The sequence below is a fragment of the Varroa destructor genome, unplaced genomic scaffold, assembly GCF_002443255.2.
Source record: "Varroa destructor unplaced genomic scaffold, Vdes_3.0 BEIS01000003.1, whole genome shotgun sequence".
Classification (NCBI taxonomy): domain Eukaryota; kingdom Metazoa; phylum Arthropoda; class Arachnida; order Mesostigmata; family Varroidae; genus Varroa; species Varroa destructor.
Window position 1 is genome coordinate 19,842,444 of NW_019211456.1, and position 24,609 is coordinate 19,867,052.

Consider the following 24,609-nt stretch of genomic DNA (forward strand, 5'->3'; position numbering starts at 1 on the left):
GTAGCATGTACCGTATATCATGTGCATTACATTTGGCTGAGATGAAAGGTGGTTCTGTTAGTAGTGATGCTGATCGTGACGTCTGCCGTGGGCATGGCAGTGGTAGTTGAGCCTGTGATAATGGCTATCGGACAACGACTGTGAAGGCGCCAGTATAAGGAGGTAATCGGTACTCAACGCAATTAAAAGAAGAGGCCATACAGACATGAACTTTGAAGGCTTTCACGCGATCTTCAGTCGGGCGTAGTTTGGAATGCACCGGAAATGTCTCAAGGCAATGTAAATATGGAAGAAAGACAGGGCGCTAGTGACGTGTGCATTTTGTATAGAGCGTGAGATCATATAAATGAGGAACAATCAAGTGTTCTAAATAAAATGCGTTTGAGATGGCATTACAGGCTAAAGTAGAACTTGATTATGACATTGTCTTCTGTTAGATTTACCCACATGATAACCTCAACAAGGAAACTTAACGATAGAAATCCTTGCCATGCTTATAGTTTCGCACGATGTGACGAAGCGTGACATGTGTCAACGGGCTGTAAAGGAAACGCCTAAAAACATTCTACCTTTTGAATAATTCAGTATCTCAAATAGATAATTGACATTTATGTAGTACAAAAAGTAAGTTGTTGAATGCAAAGACGAGCGTCGGCCAACACCAACTGGCAAAGCATGTCAATGCACACCCAGAAATATATATATTGCACTTTATGGCAATAAGCTTATGAAGTTTATCGAAGTGAAGAGGGCACCATATGGGATATCGGTATCTACAGCAACAGTAGTCGATTAATCATGTGCCGATGTCATCGCCAAGGCTCTCTCTATATAGCCCGTGCAACCACAGAATTATTTTTGACGTTAAGTTGGCGGCCGCATCTCAAAGTCACCTATACAACGCCCATTCGTATCAGCGATCAGTAGCGGCAGCTTGGCAAACATCAGAGAGCTTCTAATGAACTTGCAGAGAACAAGCAGCGTTCGATACTCGAACGAGCGACAACTTAAACGGAACTTGCAGATCTCCGACTAGCAACTATAAGCCTGCACGACACTTTCTGCAGTTAGCGTCTTCCGAAGCAAGAAAGTTCGCTCTCTGAAACTGAATCTAGTACGACGCAGTATATCGCTAAACCCTCTGGCCCACAGCGAGCCTATCCACCAATAGGCTCGCTGTGGGCCATAGGCCATCCTTCATAACTTCCATGGCGTTATATATGACAATTTTTAGCATCTCTCGACAATACACTTCACTCACCCAAACAGTTACTGCGCATGCCGCTATAAGCACACTAATGTTCCAGCGGATGAACAAACGAGCGAATGCAACGAATAAATGAGATAGAGAGCATTGCTGTCGATCCCGCAAGCGTTATATAGTAATGTCAACACATAGTACCATTGAAGGAGGAGGACAGACGAGCCAGCAGTCAGTAGCAGTAAAGCAATCAGTCAGCGCGCCCGTAACATACTGGAACGGGCCAGCTCAAAACGCAAACATGAAAGCTACACGTCGAACTGGTAGGCACGTAATTCCACAGAAGTAGCCGTTCTACGCCGCAACGGGATGAGCGTCTGCACGGCGTCGAACTGTCGGCAGCAGTAGGGGGAGCTGAAATGAACTACCGGCAAGCGGGACAAATCGTCAGTGAGGCTGCTATTTTATTCACTTCGATTCTGCGGCAGCTTTGTTTAGATTGTCTGTCACTTCAAGTGACGGGAGCAGCAGCGGCTTCGGTGGCCGTTCACTGTTCCTCAATGACTCGCTGTGACAACGGCATATGTTTCGACTATCTCATGTGAGCACTTCCGCTCACATGAGATAGTATGTAGTTCAGAAATCAGCATTACGTACGGCCGAGATGCTCCTGAGACTATAGTATATTGCAATACGAACGGCACAGCCAGTACTGAGACTATTTTATACAGCCGCCTCAAGGAAAACAGCCGCTGGCCGTTCTGGGAACGAACACTGATACTTGAGAAAGTTTACGCGCAATACACAGAGAAAAGCGTGAACATACGTAGGTAAGAACAGAAGACGAATGCAATGCACAGGGAAACGAACAGCTATATGTGGCAGTGGGAATGTAACTACAGACCTATAGTGGACGCTCGTTCGACCTTATGGTACGTTTATAGGAAATGGCGCTAGGCCGAGAACATGAAACAATACAACGACGGCCGCAACTGTTTTTGTCACATATTAAATTTGTTTTGATAAGCTCCTTCCTAAGGCGAGCACAATGCTAATAGCAGTAGTGGTCGTTGTTGCGTATAAATTCAGAGCTCAAAGGTTGACGTTTGAATCGGCCATGATACATCGGCTAACCACCGTGTAATCGAGCTATATTAAAAGAGGTGTGATTTTCCAACAGGTGTTAATACATGGGTACTATAGTGTAATCTTTCAGGACTTAGTAATTGTCAAACCTTGTCTTCCTAGTTCAGTTCACTGTAGCACAACATTAAAAACAACCAATGAAGTTCCACTTATTTCACCGGCAGCTGTTTTTCGAAAAATCATTGCTCCCTCTGCTTTCAAGAAAGTATCACCACACACACACACACACACACACACACACACACACACACACACACACACACACACACACACACACACACACACACACACACACACACACACACACACACACACACACACACACACACACACACACACACACACACACACACACACACACACACACACACACACACACACACACACACACACACACACACACACACACACACACACACACACACACACACACACACACACACACACACACACACACACACACACACACACACACACACACACACACACACACACACACACACACACACACACACACACACACACACACACACACACACACACACACACACACACACACACACACACACACACACACACACACACACACACACACACACACACACACACACACACACACACACACACACACACACACACACACACACACACACACACACACACACACACACACACACACACACACACACACACACACACACACACACACACACACACACACACACACACACACATATTTGTATGCACGATATTCAGAACAAGTCAGGGTACGTTTCACACGGATTATCAGTTGTAACGGGTATATGCGCATCCGTATCTTTTTATTGTTTTTTTTTTAAATTTTTTTATTGTTATTCTGTTTATTATATCCGTATCTTTTATTTGCTATTATACATAATTTATTTTATTGTGAAGCAGAACCACGAATTCATCATGGCGGAAGCGTAGTTTGAATAAGAAAAAAGATGAACACCTTTTATCCAGCGTGTTCTTGTGGCTTCTGTGTGGAAAATGTATTTTTAGTGCTACACTTTTGTAACAAATTTTTGGTTTACTACAAAAAAATTGAAATTCACTGCATATTTTCGCGCCTCAAAGGGTTATTCACGTATTTAAAAAAGAATTTGTAACGGGTTCAACTTATGAATGGAAGCCGGGATCGAAATGACTGACGGTTACATCGTGATCGAATTAAAGATGAGGGATGTCCCTATCAATCCATGAGAAAAATGCCATTGAAACTTACTTCTTGTTTTACTTAGATATAGCTGACAAGCAAACAAGGCCTGTTTGATCTAAGTGTATCCCGAAAACCTCAAAGAGACGATAGGCGATATGCTCATTCCGATGATATCAACGGTGAGTAATCCTATGTACTCATCGAACAAAGTATCTGCTAGCGAGACCATTTTCCTACTTTTTTTTTGCCCTTTCATTAACGTTCATTGCAGTCGAAACCTGTAGAAGGTATCTAAGGATCATTCGTAGCATCAGTGAGTGCCATAGTCACTCTGGCCGCCATAAACAGCTTCAATTTGTTTCTACGCGTAATCGGCCCAGCCCAATCTACGTGCGCCGGTTGATGTAGCTGAGCAGGCTGTTTATCGGGTACAAGAATCCCATGGCCACCCGTATACCTAGGCTTCAACAAAGTCTTGCTGCAGTTCTAAGTTATATCCAGTTGATGTGACGGGCTACGCAACGATAGGCAAACTACTCAATAATGCTGATATTGCCTGTTCAGTGGACGCTGTAGCAGCAGTCGCCGCAACAATAACCGTCGTTAACACTAACTTCTTTTTTACGTGCCATTTACTATTTAACTTAAAAGCTAAATAGCCGTAGTAACAGTAAGTTAGCAGTCTGTCATTATTTGACCATAACTGAGCTCGCTGCAGTTGAACATAATTACGAAGTTTAGCAAATGAATGCGTGTTATGACCATTTCTACTCTTATCAATGTTTCGTTTTTATAGTGGTTATTTTTATGTTAGAGGTAGTTAGTGTCTATAATTAGGAATGACAATGAGCACACTAAGAGAGCGTCCGTGTAAGAATGCGATCGTTTAGTGCGTGAGAGGTCAGCACGGGATCATAAGTGAGCTCGTTTCAGCTGCAGCTGGTCAGTCTATGAGTACGACCCATCTGCTCGTCGTTTGCCGCACCATTTCGACTAACGAGTTAACCTAACGGCGGAATTGTTCAGTGACGAACAGAGTGGCGGTACGACCGTTTCGTACTCAACGCGAAGGCTGATTTGACGTTCTTAACTGCAGCTTTTTTAAGCAAGGATTGGCAGTGCGCGCGTTTGGAGCTCACGTACGAGCGACCAATGACGTTTACTTTAATTCGACCTTTAATCACGAATCGCACATCAAGTAGAAGAGAAGAAGAATGAAGAAAAAAGGAAGGTTATGTATAAACAGGTTTGTCTAACTACGTAACCGTTTAAGAGCATTCATGGAACACCTGATGCATATGTAGCTTCTTGTTCTTCTTGAAATTTTATGCAGGAGATTTAATGTTGCTAGATTTGTTTTAGAACTGGCTAGAAACGCGGTCTGTGTGGTTCAGTTTGAACGATGATATCCGATGATTTCAGTAAATGACACTCCACTTATAAACAACGTGTGTTCTATACACCCGTTATAAGCACCCAGAACGCTTTTTAAATTAAGTAATATTATAGTTCATTTGAAACTTCTTCAATGGGGCTTTAAAGCTGACACTTTTTTCTTGCTTTCTCGAAAGAGAGACGGAGATGGATTAGACTCGCTGGGTTTGTAAATGCGTTACAGCGTATTAGGTACAACTGAAGGAAGCTCAGTTCACCCAATTTCACCCAAGAAAGAATCTCACTCCCTGTCTAACGTACGAACTCGTTTTTATAATACGCGCGCACGTCCCGAGCGCTCACTGAAAAGGTGAACGAAGTGCTTTCGAAATGCTGCCTCGATGAGCTGTATCAATCACTTTAACAACTTAGTTTTCAATTTCGTATTGACTTAAACGGTTCAAAGACATAATCTTCAGGTACTATAAGGGAGATATTTGCAGGCAGCGTTGCATAAACGACTGGCTGAAGCAGTCTCTTTCTTGGCAGTATCAGTCCTGCTAACCTGAGACAGAGAAACATTATTTTAGCGATGGAGGCCTTCGGCTCTGAGGTATACAATCGAGCTTTTTCGAAACTTGAAGTTAGATGCGGTTGATCACGTCCTAGCTTGCCAAAAACGTACGGTCATGCTAGCGTAAGGTCAGTTAGTACAGTGTAAATTTTATACTTAGTAAATACGACAGTGCTGATTTTCGGAATAAAGCAAAATTTAGAGCGTGGGTGTTCGACGCAAATCTCCTGCGCCATCTAGAAGTAATACCAATGTGAGCTCTATCTGTAATGGAAACTATAACACAATAGCGCTTAAGATGCCTGACTTACCGGCTTCGGCATTTTGGCGATCGTTTAGTGGAGGTCTATGTCGGGAAGTCTTAGCAGAGTAACCCTGAAATACACGGTCAAAAAAGATAATTCGTTCTTTACTTTTAGGACATATATGATGCGAATAGTTTGAATCAGGTAAATTAATATATTTATGGATATTGACAGAAGTACTAAATGCCGCCTCAGTTCTCCTTCAAAAAAAAAAGGCTTCAACTCACTACATAGACCTATAAGCTTGAATTTTTCGCTCTGTTTCAATTTTCTGAGTATGTATCCACGGCAGAGACTCGAGGTGGCTTCTTACACTGACCTGTATTTCCGCTTTGCTTTGGCTTGTATATACTCGATTCGCGAGCGTAAGACTTCTGAACCGCCTACCTGCTCAAATTCTCGTTCTAGGCCAAATATTTTCTTGGCATAACGAGATTAGCGTCTCAATGATCTGCATCCCCATTCAGCTACGCAGAGGACTGTAGCATGTGACACTTATCAATAGTCAACGTAAAACGTTAATATCTAATTAAGACTCCTCGATCTGTTCCAGTAAAGCTCAGACGACAAAATATTTGATAAAAACGTCAGTCGCCGTAATATCCTGATCGGGCAATAATAAGAAACGACACTTCAAGGTCATGTACACAAATGGAACATGCCACATCATTTTAGAGCAACTTCAAACTGCTGACAATTGAATTTTTCGCTTAGCACTTCTTTTGCTCACTCGGTGAATAAGAGAACGCGTCGTAACAAAGAATAAACATTTTATACTTTAACTTACGACATTTCTGAATATTTCTAAGTAATGCAGTGCAGAATAAAAGCAGGTAGTTCGTCAAACAATAACAAGCCTCTTATTAAGATTTGCTTTACCGTTCGCATGTCGCCGGCGCAGCTTCTCACTTTATACGGACTGATCTATAAATTATTTTTTCATAGAAATGGCTGTTCCTCTGAAAGAAGCTACTAATCGTTTTATTCCATGTTAATTGTTTTTTTACTATGTTTATGGTACGAATCCGTCTGAATCAATGGAAAACGAAATCGAACCGGGTTGTATTGGTATAACGATTAAGGATCCCACAAATACAAGACTCACTAGGAGGCCTGGCCTATTATCAAAAAAGGACGTCTACAAGAGCAGCAGATGGCCATCACCAAATCATAACTTCGTTTCCTTGCGAATACTTACATCCACATCTTCTTAGTACAATAATAGTCATTTACGATGTATCAATTCTTTCGACTGCATAGAAATAACTGCATTTGTCATATATCCGTACTAGTGACGGCAGGTGCTAGCAGTCTAGAATACATTTACTGCCTGGTAGTGGCAAGCTACGGTAAGACTGAAACAAAACATGGAACCTCTAAGCCTAGCAAGCCAACTATCGTCTACATTGGGCGACGGCCAGGGAAGCAATTCAGAAAACCCATTTGGCATTGTCTCAAATTCTAATAGAATCATCCTTTGTTTGGGCCAAGATGTCAGTACTACTACGGGACTAGATATATAACTAATGTGGCAGAGCGACCTGTGATGTACTCGCTTTAACAGTTAAGACCGACTGAAAATTTTCGACAAGGACAACAAGTGGAGGATATCTAAAGGCCGCACTACGGCGATCTTTATGATCGATTCAACGTTTCAACAAGTGAACTGGAGCGGGAGTCGAGTAGGTGCCTGCCAACGTATCGGCAAATGACCCCCGCACCTCCCTTATGCGATATCCCGACATGCCGTAGCCCAGCCAATCGGATAGACGCGGGATTGCCGAAGCGTATAAGGGATTAATGTCAGCAAAGCCAAAGTCATTCATCAGCTCCCAATTAGTGATCGAGTAAGCTTACTTCCCTTCGTTCACTTTCTTACGTTTTGATTTGATGTTCGCACGCTGCATGTCTGCCATAGAGGGAGCCATTCTAATGGCGCATAACGAACAAATCAGCTGGAATGTACCATGAAAATTATACATTTCCATAGAAACACTGATTATCTAGGGAACTATGTCTTCTACCGATTATGCATCAAAACATTTTCAACCAAAATATTCAGCTTACTATTATGTACTTATGCCGCTGAGCATGAGGTTTCTGATGTTAGTCCATGTATTACTGTGGCTTAGATGATTGCGGCTGAAGGTTCTTGTCGGACAAGTTCGAATGCTGCTACTTGAGATCAAGACTAGCGTAGAAAGTAGTTGCCACTCCCCTCCTGTAATGATAATATTTATAAATCTAGGGTCGCCTCAGCAGCCATTGGTTGTTCTCGAGTACTGGATAATGTCTTCAGTCAAACAAGGATGCCCTTATTCATAACAATTATAATAAGCGTATGTACGTAAAGGAATTTGTATCATTTTGTCCGACGGTCAAAATAAGATTGGGTTGTAGATGGTCCAATAAAGCTCAATTTAGCTGCCTAAGCATCGAAACTTATTGTAGTACAAATAAGCCATCAAGATCAGAGACACACACATAGAAACTGAACGTGCGTCGACTATAGACGATTGTTAAGCAATTTCCCTTATCTATAATCTGTACAATGTAATCTATATAATGGTAACTATTTAATCCGAAAGTTAATTGAAGTAGTTCGTTCTGAAATCGCGTAATGTACACTGATCAATGAACCGGTAACGGGCACGAATGTCTCATATATATATATATATATGTATATATAACTTTCTTAATACAGCAGCATAAGCCCTTGAATAGACCAGTGAAAATTTTCAGGAAATAGAGATACAACGATCTCACGCGATAACCCCTTTCATAGATTCGTCACCTAACTAACTGAATTCAGGCGCTTTTCTGTGCGTGCTTTAATCACAAATTGTAACGTAAACCATATACAGATACACTGATTCACACAGACCTTTTAGGCCGTTTTTGTCAACTGAATCCCACATGTATTACTACATTATAGCAAAAGCGTGTTTAGTTCGATACATGAAACCTATTAAAGCTTGAAACATGAACAAACCATATTTAAGCAACGGCATATCATTTGCTTTGAATGTTTTTTTTTGCAGTAGAATCAACATTCGTACTGCGAAGCTGATTCATGCTATGTATAAAATCTGTTATTTACTTCTATACCAATGAAGCATGAGAGAGCTTTCTGTCGAAGGATCACAACGGTAACGACTAGATAATTTCAAGCATTAACCTTCATTCCGGCCAGATGGAGATAAATATTCTCATAATATACTCTCAATCTCGACTACAAGGTTCATTAGAATTCGATTAAATTGTTACTAACGGTAGCCGTTACCGAAAAGAATCTTTGCTCTAGACTATCATCCCATTACGAACCAAGTTACCAGGCGATGTTTCGAAAAACCTCAACCGTTAATAGCAGAATTTTTGCGATAGTTCTGCTGTCGGAAAATTGTTACAAACTTGTATTTCAATTACGCCGCATTTGATGAGTGTTGTGAACCATACTACAAGCAAGTAATGTTTGAGCAGACTAAAAGGTAAATAGAAAGCTCATAATTCTATTTAGCAAAAACAATCGGCACTTCGAGCCCAAATGACCAAGTACCAAGCAATGCATTAACAAGAAGCGCAACATATGCTGTGGTGTCACGTAAGCATTCAAAAAACGCGCCATGCTGATTTCATTAGCGGTTGAAATGGTTAAATCCACAGCTAACACTCTCATATACGACTTACGAAACACACGCAGGCGGATCCACGTACATACGTTCATGTACAGGCGGATCTGTACAAAGAAGACCGGGTATCAATAGCGGAAAACGAAAGCAACAGATTTTACGCAGTCATCTCACGCCAGAGTCAGACGCATCTTGGCAAGGTGTACGAATTGGTCTACCCTGTTGCATAAATTCGTGTAAAACGCTAGCAAAAAAATAGAAGCGCTCGATAGTGTTTGAAACGTACGACTTCCCGTCGTTTTTGCATTAACATCAACAATTGTCTTTCGTCTTTGCCGGTACCCCTACATTTATACTCACTATAAATAGGCACGTGATCGTAGCGTCAGCCATGATACCTTGATGATATATTTTCTCCGGTCAGCTGTCGCTTATATATTATGAACTGTTTAAGAATTTTGTCTCGGTTTTGGTGATCGATCTCAATTCGGCATAAAGCGAAAGTGACATAGAAAAAAAATTAAGAATTTTTAGTTCATCCAGATGGTCTGTGAAACTAATTTGCTGTCAATGTGGGCGAGATTATTAAGACAACTATTAGAACTAAGAGACCGAAAAGCCACCACTGTACCATTCTGACAAGCATTAGTATACGTACAACTTACCTAACATGGTAGGTATATATGTTCTTAGCCGTGTGTAAAATTGCTCTCGACTAACGTCGCCCACAAACCATATATACAACAATAAATACAACAAACAGTCGTCGATCACTTATGCGTCCCGAAGGCGTAAAGTAAATCTTTGGAGTCCACGAAGCTTAGCTAAAGGTATTAAATGAACAAATTTTACGTCCCGAATTGTCGGTAAGCGTCGTTTCACCACACTTATCTAAAAACAGTTAACAGGTATCGGGAATACTATTTCTATCATGGCAAGTGAACGTATTTGCTTAATACCTAAATTGGTAGGCGTTTGCATTTTAATTTTTCACTTTAGGGGGTAAACGCAGTAACTGTCGGTACTACCCATGCAATTTTTATCCCGATTGGTAGTGCACGATTGATTTATGTACTATGTATCGATCAATTGTTTATGTTCTGAATTTACCTTATACAATATGTACTACTTAACAACTCTAGTACGACGATTCGTATGCTATCGCGTTAGCATGTTATATACTAAAGCACTTCTTCTTAGAAAGCTCCATTTTGTTGACCAAAAAAAAAAAAGAAATTTGCCGAACTGGTATAATTGAACCAATCCAATCAATGCCGGGCCGTACTAATAAGTCAATTCAATCAAGAACAAAACTAGGTGACAATTTGCCAAGCACACAAGCACTTACGTGTTTAACGAATAGACAAGTTCTTAAAATATCACCATTAATACCCGGATAATCATCATCTCCGTAGAGCCACCTTCGGTATCACTAGAATGATAAAAATCCTGATCTATTGTAAGGAAACTGTTTTTACGCCTCTTATTATAAGAAACCGAACAACAACAGGCAAAAAGGTCGCTACATCTAAACGAAGGTAACCCAGACATCTAAACCGTGGAAACTACAACACGAGCGGACATAGTGTGACATAGATTGCCAATGTTCAGCCTCGTCCGCGTTCACCTTGAAGCTGCTACTGATAATCTATTTTTCTCTCACGCTGTGTTTATGTATTGGGACAACATCAACGGCCCTTAAACTGAAGGCGTGAATGGTCCGTTGGGGTAGACGAGACCACTGAACCCGGCCTTTTGGTCATGCAAACATGCGCCCGCAGCAGATGCTAACACGCGTGTCTTCGCGTCTCACAGAAACAATAGACCCCGCCATGGTTCCAAAGAGAAAATAGCACAAAGTAAACTTATTATCAATAACACTCCCACAGTACAAACATTGTTACGACCATATATTATGTGCGAAGGCGTCCGTTCTATTTAAGTGCATACGATGTTCATCAGGGAACAAGTGGGTTTATGTTTTGCCTTACGGTGAGTATTATAACAGATATGAACTTCTAATTGCGTAAACTTTGTTTTGACCATCTAAGTCCAGATCAAGAGGCTTGATATAAGCTAATTATCGGCCAAAAAATGATTCCTTCAAATGTTACCTGCGATCCTAAGACACTCGAATCGAAGAATGAAATGAACGTACGGTAGCCTATTCACGCTAACTGGCGTACAGGTATTAGCTAAGTGTTACAGCAACAATGGAGATCTTCATAGGATGATGATGGTTCAATCTCAGCAGATATCTGAATTCACAGCATAGATTCTGATGCACTGATCTCAGCTACATAATAAACTGAAGAAGCCACACAAACAGGCACGCCTGTCACACAATGGGAACTAAAGGAATTTAGGCTTTGCCGTTAGTGATCAGATATGATATAAATCTGGCTACATGGACGTAGTACTTCCTCGACCATTTTTTGTTCTTTCGTCAAACGAACACAGGCTGTGGCGCATAACAATGGCTAAATCCAAACGCTCTCTTCATGTAAACGGTAGAGCGTCTTGTGGGAGAAAGGGACGCTATGGGATGGAGCGTTTTGGTAGACTAAGTGTCGTTAAAAGGTACGATTACAACTCTGTCATTTGTATGCCGTTAGCCTCTGAGCCGTTAGTCCGTACATCGCTCGCTAGGTTTAAGAGTAATCCCACGCACGCGTTTCTGCGTTTCCGTTAAGGCTATATCCTTGTTGTCGTTTTTTCATCGGTGCGGTAAACGGCTTAGTCCTTGACGCTCGCTGATGTCGTTCCGTGTCCTATCGTTGATGTCCTATCAAAGATGTCACGTGACACAAAAGTGACCGTATAGGTTCTCATGTGTCTACCTGTCTGCCTACAGGTGCGTGCAACCAGGGGTTGCATGGTCATGGTTACACATGGTGACTGTCTAACGGTACTGTTGCAAAACACAAAATGTTATTATCGGCATGCGTTCCTGCCGTAAATTCAGCTTCAAATAATTTCAATTAATAAATGGAAAATTAATCCATACGTAGATCTAGCTCAGACTAATAATGCTACAGATAGCGTTACCGCGAGCGGTTTGTTGTATGAATATTTCTACTGTTAATTCTATTAATTATCATAATGATTAATCTGGCAGTGATGTCGATGACGGTAAAAATTGTAGTTGCTATTGTTATACCCATCAGTATCAGACCCACACGCACAAAAATTACAAATGAAACTGGCCGAGTTGCTTTTCGCGAACTCTTGGATACTTTACCTATTCGCTATTTTGAGCTGATTTTCCTGCCGCGAACAGAAGCATAAGTTATTTTCCAACTAACTTTCAAAATTACCCAATTTCATTCTGCCTTTCGCAACAAGAGGCATGTCTTCATTAGATCAATGAACGTATTCCGTAAGTAAATCGACAGAACGTTTTCAAAAAACATATAAGCTCCAAATAAATAAGACTCTAGAGGCGAGCGGAGCAGACACATGGTCATAGAATGGACTGCAAGAGCAACTTGACAAATTCATCGGTAAAACAGCCCTTAATGTGTGAGCTGATTATGACCTTACTTTGCGACTGTCATTGAAATATCCGTGGACGCTGCAGAGTTGATCGTAAAGCTAAGAACGACTTACCATGGAGGCATAGGAAGGCAACATATATATATATATATATATATATATATATATATATTTCGAATTATCTCGTTATTAGGATGCTGAGTCCATTTTGAAATGTCGCATAATGCCTTTTGTATAAAAACTTGTAGAAACCTTGTCTGGGTTATAGATGGCACAATATCAATGTAAAATTCAGGAGCATCATCACTATAACCCTTAAATCACTCATGCATAAGGCCAGATGTAAAAGTGATTGACAGTACGATAGAGAACAATACAAGCTATTGACGTATAGGACAAATCTGTTTATAACGCTTCACTGAAAAGCAAAATATATAGCCCATTCCTCCCCCGAACAAAGACTTTTAAAGCGATAGGGATACGTTTCTGCTTTGTTGTTATGCATCATTATTACTTCGTATATTATTAATTCAAGACCAATCGGCATGTTCTTACCAAGCTGGCCAACAGCCATAGTCCCCTAATTCATCATAATAAATCCCTTGGGCCGACTATTCAAGTTCTTGCACCACATTCACTCTCTTATTGGGTACTATTTTTTTCAGAGATCCTCCATCTCGGCGTTTCCGGTAGACACGGGATAAACGAACCAAAATAGCAAAAAAATTCCCGTTCAGATACATTTGAGTGCTCGATTATACCGTGTATCGTTGGCAGAAACATCAGATATTTACATACATTTATATGTAAAGAGACCTCTTTACAAGAGTTTACGCTTTCGTCGACCTATTCACCATGGCTGATTGCTGCCATCGTCTGATAACGCACTTATATTAGCACTTAGCTTCGTACATGCTCACACGGCATTAGCATACGCCCGCAAAGTTGATCAGAAAAAGAATTCGGCTGAGGTGATAACTACACACCTGTTGCTTTTATGGTGATTCTGAGAATCAATGGAAAACATGTTGTTTGGTGTAATACACTGTCAGGTAAGTTATCCACAAAACTTGGCTTTTAAATGTCATCCTATCTATCAGTCAATATTTATTAAGATTAATCAAAATAAGTAAGAAAATATACATACCGTAATTTAACTGAGGCCAATAGCTTTTTTCTATAGATCGAAGAAGCTGGAAGGTCTAAAAGCAGTAATTGAGTCTATGAATCAATATCCCGCCATTATCAGCGGTGTACTGATCAGTGTAATAATGACAGTGAAAATCTGCGGTAAGAAGAAAAGTTCAGCATTTTATGAAGGTTCCTAACATGTACATAACAACTGAGGTTCTAATGAACTACAAAAAGTATATGTATATATATATATATATATATATATGAACGACTGACTATTTACGACAAAAGGAAACAGATAGCTAGTCGTGAAAAAGCGCACAACAGAAGTGTGTTTACATGAATGTTTGGCTTCACAGCAGCACGATATGATGTCACATATATATCTCATTGTGCTGACACTGATCATCCCTACACGTACCACTCAGTACCTAGTTCTCGCTGGGTTGATTTCTGATAGCAACGACTCCTTTTGTATACCTCAGAAAGCACCCGTAATTAGTCTAAGTACCAGTAAAATCAATTGACGTAAAGAGTCAGTATAAATCGCTGAGATCAAGAATATTGTGTAGTTCCTTCAACTGCCTAGACTTCATTGGGTTTGAGAGGACCGTACAATTATAGAGAAAAAAATGCTGTAACATTGTTACTACTACTTTGCTGCCATGCCTAAGCCTAAAATGCGTTTGTTTACTTGTGGTGATACAGGCGCTAAAGTAAGTTTAAAACAACTGTGATGGTATACAGCTAAGTTGAGTTACACTTCTAGGCACGAAACTTGCTAGATTTGCGCTTAAGGCCAGTGCCACTAGAGCAATAGCGAAACAGCCACTAAAACCACTGTTGTATGCGTTGCGACTAATATAATTGTTTCTGCTGTAAGTGAACATCACCGGCTCTCTCGATCGGACCAAATAGGCCGTACTTACTAAGCCTTCTGTTTCTGACTTGTGACTAATTTCCGACAGGCCATGGGCTTCGGCCTGTCGCAGATTAAACTTGTAACTGGCTAGCGTTCGGCATCTCTACCATATGAATGTAGCGAAGCAGCCATTAAACTGGATCGAGCCCACAGAGACAATTCGACAATCACAAAAACAGAAACAGCTTCGTGAAGCCGAACTGACATACGGCTAGTAATACTGTTGCAAATTTACGATCTGTCGGCCGACCCTTATGCTACGGCAGCAGGTAAAGGCCAACCAAGCAAGAGCTTTACCCGTCCTCCTGATCAACATCGCTACGCCCTGTTGCGATTTTGCTTTCAATTTGACAGTTAATACTCCCCCAGCGGCACCGACAGCATCAGCTAACTGACTGCTATTCGAATCAATAGCGCCGAAAAGGGAAAGAAATGATTGCAACAAAAACATCGGATGCTGACTTCACTATGGCCTCAATCGCCATGGCCACCGAGATCGACAACGTCGCTACTTAAGATGCTGGCGGGAACCTCGCGTGTCGTGGATGCCATAGGTGTCGCCGGCGATCCACCGATGAAACCGTACGCAGAAAGGGAGTCAATCAGTTACAGGCTTGTAGGCAGCAAGCAAACAGGGCTGGTGCCCATTGGACCATCTCACGGCAATCCCATGGCTCTGTGTCGCGCCAGTACTTCCGGCGGTTGAATTCTCGAGCCACGCAATACAGACTCGTCGAACTGGGTTTAGCCCGATGAGACAGGAACACATAGACGCACGTAGATGGACAAAGAAGGAACAGATGACCGCTGCGCGAACCGACCGTCGTTGGTCGATTTTGCAGGGAAGAACAATATAAGCATAGCATCAAAGGGAAAAAGACGGACGGAGAAAAAACGGTCGGGAAACAATGCCCAGGGACCCGTGAGCCCACGTATTGCGCTTTCAGTCGGCATCTTTTAGTATAAACCAATAACTATTACAGTGTTACGCGATCCATTTGTTACAAATATGACAGGTGGCGCTATCTCGGTAATAGAACTGTCACTCAGAGCCTGGCTACTGTGCCTAACTTTGTAGCCAAAAAAAGCTAGAAAGGTCTCTCGCAACGTTCAAGGGTTGAATATTGGCAAGAATAAGTTTTATTGAACGTGTCTTTTTCACGACCAAACGCTAACTTCTGATGAAAATGCGATGTCTGCGCAAAAGAGCGAAATGCAAGCACAAAACAAGCCTGTCCGAGTGGCCTAAACCGACCGGCCGTGCGTAGATAAAAACTTTATATAGATAAGTTGAATATGGTTTAATGGAATTAAGGAGTAGCTGCCTTAGTCCTTGAAATTAAACCATTTGCTTAAAACTTATTATCTCTAGCTTGAATATCACATTGTAAATCGTTTCAGTACGAGATTTTTAAGATGTATTATACATTTATTAACATGTGTAAATGAATGTGTCTTACCCCGAAATTAGATAAGCGAATTATTAGACGTGACAGGATCCCAATTTCTACATTAAACACAAAAACGTCTATATGACCGTGATGTCTGTATAGGCTTTCAAATAATTTATGTCTTGTCAGAGCTCTGTTATATATTTATGTACACTCTTTCTATGAATTTTTTTGTTCACCGGCATATCTTGCAGAGCGTCCCATCGACGATTTCATACATTTCATCGAAAGTTATATTCGGTTTCGCGAGAAATGATATCTCTCAAAAAACATTTAGCTATGCTCACAGAGTATGAGCTTCAACCGAATCTGCCATGATGCAGAATAGTTTAAACAATTTGTTACTAAATAATTTGTTGTCGATTCAGCAGATTTATAAAGGTAGCTTTTCATAGGAATTGTATACTTTATTTACATTAACTTATAGGAAGAGAGAGGTGTAGACCCCCTACTGGTTTCGCGTTTACCTTTTATTTATTTCAAAAAGATCGCCGCATGCCATAATATAAATATAAAAAATAATTTCAGCTATCGTCATATTTTGGAATATCATCACACGTTTTCTTCTGTACAATTTTTCCTAAAACCTTTTAGTAAATATCTTGATTACGTGAACTTTATAAAGTATCTTATTATTATTATTTTTAAGTTTTACTGTTTCTCTGACGTTTATTTAGCGTAAATGTATGGTTAAGGCTTATCTTGTTACAGGATGATAGGTAACTATCTTTTGAGTGTCATCCCTGGTATCCTTCTGGCCGGTTATAAACATGTAGTTTTTATCCAATGGTTGACATTAAATTACTAGTACAGGTTGAATCGCCTTTAGCTTTATATAGGCGACCCAATGTTCCTATCCTACGAAACGGTCGCTCGATATTCAAATCCTACTAGCATGTTCGTAACCGTAATATCTGAATTATTACAAATGTTCTTTCTACCGCGCGCCACTTTGTTTCAACCGCAGACCGAGGACGAAGACCACAGAATCTGCTGGTTCTACCACGTTGCTGGCGTTGACCAGGCGGATAGTAATAGGCTTTCGCACAAGGGACTCTCGAACTTGTGTAGCCACAAACAACAGCTGCGATTGTCTGTTCAGAAACGGTCCAACTATACCGTCTTCTCAAAAACCTTAAGGCAATAACACACGCTAATGGAAGGACTCGATCAGCAAAATTCACTTGAAGAAATATCAATTCTATTTAGAAACTCTGAAACAGTGGGTATTATAGCCATAAAAAAACGCGTGACGCGACCTAACTTGAACGCTTCAGGCAGTTTTCGTTGCGTTCAATCCAAAGACAGTAAAACAATGTGAGATTAACGCTCAATGACGATGGCTGCTCCCGTGAGGGAGACTGCCTGCGCTATTTAGGTCATGGACTTAACGAATCCTTAAAAACTCGTTCCAACGTATTCAAGTTAAGCATGAGGCTACTGGCGGTTGCTTACTTCGTCACACGTTATAGATCCACTACAGCTTTTCACAGCTACACATATTAGGCCAACGCGTCTTCGTAACAAAATAACGATTAATACCTTCATACGGTTTCTGATGGTAACCTAACTTGAAGCTAGAATAATCGTTCCCTGTCGTCTATATGATCGTATCATATGGGCAGTAGGGAAAAGAGTCGTAAAGTTCGACAATTTATGTGATGCAGCTTCCATCTAAATGTCGTAATTGAATGAAAAGGCCACTCATTTTGAGCATCTTGCCTCTGTTGCGGGTCCCCTCTATCTAGCTAGCGATAGCTGCTGCCACTGACTGGCGTAAGCTATGGTTACGGAAGAAGTTACCATCTTCTTCGGTGGCCAGCAAGTTTAGCTATAGCTTAATCAGTCCGATATCATTTCTAGCGCCACCATAGCGCCCGTCAACAGAATTGTTCCATTATAGCCAGCTAACTTGATAATCTGTTCGATAATAGATTTAGAACGCGTAATCGTTTAACAACAGCTTACAACGGACTTGACGGATCAAACTAAATTTAACGGTTTTACATTTGTACGTGAAAAAGAGTTTGGCGTGGCATAACGTCCACTTACTATCGAATACCAGTTGACGAATTTTATTTTGTGTGAATATTAAAGAGTTTACAAGAATTCATGCAACATGTTGAAACTGTTTTATTCACTGCAGGGTACCTAACTAATCGACAAATTAGAAGCATGATGAAACGATTTAACCCTGTTAACAGCGCTGGATCAGCACATGTAGTTTCGGTACACAGCTCACAGAAAATGTTTAATCGAAGCGATCGAAAACGGCGATAAATACAGACTCACTATAATATACAGTGAACTTCAAAGGAGTATGATTTTTTTCATAGTATAACTTCACTGCACCTCTAGTCCGAGATGAACGTACACATACATTACATGTATACGTGTAGCTTCAGCAGCGTGCCTACTTAAGTGACGAAAAATAAGATAGATTAAAACCGTAAGCATTGGCTCGCCTACAAGCGCCTTCACGAAGCCTAGCCCGCTACTTTGTTGGTTACGAGGCGTCGGCATTTTAAAATGAAATGCAGGCGCTTCGTTACGTCGCGATGGCAGTATGATGCGTTTTTTCTGTTCTATATGTAGGAATAGTAGTACTTCGGAAATACTATATATATCATTGGAATACTAGTAATTGTCTCACTGTCTTGATGTTTGACAAATGGTTATTACGGAGAGCACTTAATTGTGCGGCGGTGGGCAAGCAAGGTGACTCGAAACAAATGTCTAATACATCTTGCCTATTGTATGGTGTCTCGGACTAAGAAAAATAATGATTTAAATAGTTGTTGTGCTGATTTCAAAGGCTACATTAGCTGTACTGTAATAGCACCCGATATAAAGCACTCATTTTTATGACGCCTTGTTTCCATTCCTTCTGAATCTATTACAGCCCCAATAGATTTAAGCTGACACTTGTTCGCCCGCTATCAAGCGATATCGCCAGCAGTAAAGAATAAACACATCCATGTCACTACCTTCTACTAAGTTCATACTCTATCTCGTTCGCGTTACCTCTGAGAGACGGATATGCCATAAGCTAGCACATACAATAGGCTGCTAATAGAAAACGACTGGTGGTGTTCGTAATCCTTTCTCTTTCCGTCCGTACGGCGCGGGGTGAGGTCATGAATAAGGGCACATCTAGCTTCTGAGTTTTACGATTCGCTGCCACTAACTGACCTCACTGGTCCGACTTGAAGCGTACTGAGTCATCATCAGTTGGCGAGAGAACGTCACGAGAGTACGAAACAGGAAAATTAAACAACGACGAAGTTGTACAAAAAGCAAGAGACTCCCGGTTCCTGTTCCGATGTTGCTAACCGCTCTCTTGTTGGCCGCATTGTTTCAATGTAGAAGAAACATTCCACAACGATGCCGGGCTAAGCAACCGTCGGTTCCTTCATGCACTATTTGACGGTTCGACGAGCGGCTTCACGAGTGGCTCCGTGCCGCCACTGACGCGGCGACGCGATGACGTAAGAATCATGGCGCCCGTGTGGCCGGGCCGGGCCATGATAGGATTGTGCCTGCTTTGTCAGCGGCCCCTCATTGCAGCAAGCTGTTCGCGCGCGTGCTTGGCGAAGTTGAATAGCAACAGCGGCAGCGACGTCGTGCAAGAACGAAATCATTGTACCCATCAAAATAGCAAACGGCAAACAGAGTTGAGTAGCATCGAAAAGAAGCCGATTCTCATTGGCTGGTCGAAAGCGCACAAAAGGATCCATCGACATTTTAGTGCGTTTAGCGATGCTAGACATATAATTGAATCGTTTCGATCTCATCATAAACGTAATAGTAACGGTAGAAATCAGCGTATTTATTACGGCTAGGTGTCACATTTACTCAATGTTACGTGCGAAGGATGACATGGTAAAAGGAGAATGGGAAAAGGCTATGCTGTGTCAAACAAAAAAAAAAACAAATTTCATCCAATATGGCTGTAATAGTAACTGTGCTGACGCACAATCATTTATATAATGGCGTAAAATACGTACTATGACGTATGCGGCACAAGTCCAAGGAAATGAGTATTGGTAATCTTTTATGATTGCAAGGTTGATTCAAGTATGGACATGAGCACAGTTCCTTTAAAACAAACAAGAAACAGAGTTATCCATAGAAATAAATATGTGCCAGCTTCTCATCAAGACTGCTAACAATTACCAGATCATTATCAATACCCTTTTCCGTTTTAGTATAATTTCCTTGTTTATGTTGAATTTTTCCCACTTCTAACTTGATGGACTTACACGAAAATTGCCCTAATTTATAATGTATATATATATATATATGGGAAAGCGTGGGTACAAATATATCGCTCTCCGAAACTGGTCGCCCCACTGGACAGCCACAAAACCCCATTAACTAGATGCGTCATCATTCAGTGACAAAGATACTACATAATTATAGCAGTCAATCGGATTGTGGCAGCATCACGTTACATTCGTCTACCGACCCGAGAGTGCCTCCGATATTAAAAGATCTTGATTTGAATCATTAATGGTAACGAAAATCCTCGGCTGCAGCAGTAGGTCGCCACAATACCAACTGTATTCTGGTAACTTACGACGCCTGCAACTAATTAAACAGGATAGGTACAGTTGTGTCTGTTCGTGCTAATATACAAAACAATATAAAGTGTGGAAACGATCCTGTATATTGCACATCGTAAACGTACTGACGAATGACAATTGCGAAAAGCTTGCATTTCTGATTTAAATTTCTGGCCCGTTTTTCAAAGGTGGTGATGCCCATCAGCACTAAACATTTGTTTATGTTATAGTTGTAGTAGACGAAAATGTCGCTTTTTGTCTTAGTTAAGTTCTTGCTGAGAATTAATATTCTACCAATGATAGACGATTAGCCGTAGACTCGAAAATCCTCCACTCGTGCATTGATATAAAATGAATTCGTCTTTCTACCAAATGATTTCAAGTTTATGGTCAAAGCGTAGCTATTTTCCGACCTTTAGCTACTGCTTATACTAAGATGAATGTCAACTTGCTTTAAACTTAATTCTCGATCTCAAATCAACAGATAAAAATTCTGCTAGGTAAATTTCAACCTAGAGTACCCCCTGGTCGTTGTAGCTGACTTGATTATGTTTTATTTACAAGACACATTGCCAGAGACTTATCTTTCGGTTATTCCCATTGATGGCAATCATACAAGTTTCGAATGCTTTGCAAATATCTAATATTTGGTCTCTTTCTTTTTATTTCAGCAATTTTTAATGCTCGTGTCTCTGTCGCCTTGTTGTGACAGCCGTAAGCCAAAATCGCGTCGACGGCCTTCTTCGTGAACGCAGTGCTCGTGAGACTTTCAACAGGTTGTCTCCTGCGAGAGACAAGCGGTCGATTTGCCGGCCGCTACAACAGCCGTTAATACCCTCCGAGAACAGCCATCATCACTAAGGCAACAGTGATTTTGAGTGCTCTTGTTACTTGCTGGGTATACGAGGAGTTATCGTTTCGGCTATGACAAAAATATCGGCCGATCCATTCACCATCGTCATGCGACAAGCCGTGGCCACTGATTTTCGTCAGGATCATTTATTATACTAGTGTTATAAAGCTCGAAACGCGTTATGCTGGACAGGCTGTTATAGTCAAAATTCGAACACTACTCTTAACTATTTCCAAGCCCCAAAACATAACCTGATTTAGCAATGACATACCGAGTTCGTGCAATAACGGGGTCATACGGGTCATACATATATATATATGTCAACGCGAGTTGAAAATGATACCACCTCCCTGCACCATCGTGGAACTCAGCATATTAGTAGGCCTCAATTATATATCGCATTGTCCCTTTGTTCTGGCGAACAGGGCTGTTGGAATCGTCACACGATGTCTTAGCTGAATGGCTGAAACCCAACCGAATCAGAGTGACTGGTTCCGATCAGAAGCCCTGTACGCAACAACCACCTTGAGCGGCAGTATTGTCATTCCGACATTTAAACAAATGGCCGTCCCTGCTAGCTAACCAGGGCACCCTTCAGATATCAGCGAACTTCGACACTATACAACCATGCACCTATAGCTGGAACTTCAACTTACCTCAAGAATAACGTAGTCAAAAAGTTAGACTTTTCTCCTCTTCAGTTGACGACAACGACCGACAGCAGTGGAAAGTTTTGATCAACTCGTCCGTGTTTTCTCGCACCTGTTTGATCGAATTTCGAAAAACTGCCAAACTTTTTCTACCTTCCTTTATAGCGTCGTTGTCGCCAGTCTATTTATCAGCGTTTAGTAAACTGATGTACTAATGCACCAAGATCCTCTGAAAACAAGAATTGTATTCGTAACTAGCTATTAACAGACACACGGCGAGCAGGAGAAAAACACGAAGTCCACCTCTCTCACACAGCGTTCAACTGCACTCTCACCATAACTTAATAAAACAACAAACCTTGCGGTCGCATACAGCGACAGCAGCAACAACAACGATAGCGTCGGACGAACAAATTGACGGATCGAGCAATTGGATCAACATGGACAAACAAACGGCAAATACGAATGCCACCGTTGCCCCGGTACGCACTAGCACCGCCTAACCACGACACGCGTTGACTTCTTCATCCAATCGGCCAACAAACACTTCGCCTACGGAACAGTAGCGAGTACTGCCGCGACACACAGCAATTTCACTCCACCACTATCAAAGGTGGCTCCATCAGCGGCACCACGGCGAACTGGCGTTGGGACTGGTTTCCGCTGCTACGACTACTGCTGCTCTTGTTGCTGTCGATGTGCTGTCTGTTGTTACGCTTGCCCCAGCGGAAGCGAGGGCGCGGGCGGCGGCGGGGGGAGACGAAGACTGGCGGCAGCAGCCACGATACGCTGCACAACCATACATTACTTCCAGTTGTGCTGTGGTGAGTGGCGGCATCAAAGCTGAGAAAAGCGACTTGAGTCCACGGCAGCGGCAGTGAACGATGATGAGCTGAAGCAGCGACAGCAACGAATGACGCTAGCGTGCTGAGGCTGACGGCAATCAAAAAAAGACAGCATTCGGCCCATAAAACAACAGCGTATAGAAGTGAGTGGCCGCTGCTTCGTCTAGCCGACCACCGCTACACTGGGGGACGTCCCGCCGATTCTCGTATGATCGCTGGCCATGGCAAATACGGTGCTCTGATAGACGAAGCCTTGCCTTTCGATTGTGAGCATCAATATAAATTTCTGAGTGATTACATATTTACTAACGAAACGAAATAATGCGATAAATATAATTACTTGTTTGTCACCATTTTAGATTTTGTCATAAGAGAGATTTATTATGATGGCTAGGATTCCATGCAGTTAAGTGACGTTTGAGAGGGAATTAAAAAAAAAAGTAAAAGGACACGCAATGTTTTATTGCACCTTCACTAACTATATTTATATACATGCTTACTTAGCATTTGTCTGATGTAATTGAAAAACGCTGCGGGAAGTAGGACGATGCTTTTGGACGAACAGTTGGAGATTAGTATGCGATTACTTAAAGAAAAATGCTCCACACAAAAGAAGTAAAAGCAAGCCTTTTCGCTTAAAGCATATTTGCTATTTGGACAAATGAAATATATCTGTTTGAAAACTGAAGTATCATTGCGTTGTAGGATATTAAATATGTTCAAAATACATTATATCCATTTTGAAGCAGCGTTTAAATATTCCCACAGGACGTTTTCTGAGAAATTTAAAACAAATCCGAGCTTTTCATTCTACGCCCGATTCTAATCATGACCGTTTCTAGACAATCTGTTGTAGGAAGATTACGAGAATATGCTATTGCGGCAGAATTTAAAGTAAATATTTCAAGAGAGTCGAAATGTTCTAAACAGTATTTTGTTCTCAATGATTTTAAAACTACTAAACTATCAACAATGAACGTTTTGTCAGTTCTTGAAAATTCTAAAAAAAAAAAGCACAAAAGTATCACTTGTGAAGCAATACTGAGTGGCAATACGACAAAGAATTGCAACTTCATATGATAGAACAAAATTAATCAGTCGCTCAAAGAAATGGTCGGGAATAAATGCGATACGCAGATCTCTATTCTGCAAAGAATTAGCTCGAAATTCTGTTAGAATAGTATTTTATTAAACCGACCTATACGAGAAACACGACGATCACAAAATAACCTACAAGCGCGACCCAAAGCCAATTTCACTTCTGCGTCATTTACAAATCATAGAA

At 41.2% G+C, this 24,609-nt stretch overlaps 1 protein-coding gene and 1 long non-coding RNA gene across 9 annotated transcripts in view; one reads left to right on the forward strand and one right to left on the reverse strand.

Annotated features, from left to right (window-relative positions):
* Window positions 1-22,625, reverse strand: part of Moe (moesin) — a 40,329-nt gene extending 17,704 nt beyond the window's left edge. Inside the window, exons 1-3 of one of the 2 annotated variants that reach the window (XM_022800113.2) lie at window positions 22,486-22,625; window positions 7,848-8,001; window positions 5,787-5,850 (exon numbers count right to left, since the gene is read on the reverse strand). In XM_022800113.2, coding sequence (XP_022655848.1) covers window positions 5,787-5,798 — 12 coding nt within the window. In that variant the 5' untranslated portion in view covers window positions 5,799-5,850; window positions 7,848-8,001; window positions 22,486-22,625. The remainder of the gene's footprint in view (window positions 1-5,786; window positions 5,851-7,847; window positions 8,002-22,485) is intronic. The other variant, XM_022800112.2, reaches the window with a different exon arrangement.
* LOC147756643 (uncharacterized) lies at window positions 467-24,251 on the forward strand. 7 transcript variants are annotated; one of them, XR_015325103.1, is made up of 3 exons: window positions 2,972-4,773; window positions 13,570-13,956; window positions 21,648-24,251. It is a non-coding gene; the product is annotated as an uncharacterized LOC147756643 (long non-coding RNA). The 7 variants fall into 7 exon arrangements; XR_015325100.1 differs by lacking the exon at window positions 13,570-13,956 and adding an exon at window positions 6,863-7,627 and having other exon boundaries at window positions 2,973-4,773; XR_015325102.1 differs by lacking the exon at window positions 13,570-13,956 and adding an exon at window positions 7,345-7,627 and having other exon boundaries at window positions 2,973-4,773.
* Window positions 24,252-24,609: the final 358 nt, after the last annotated feature.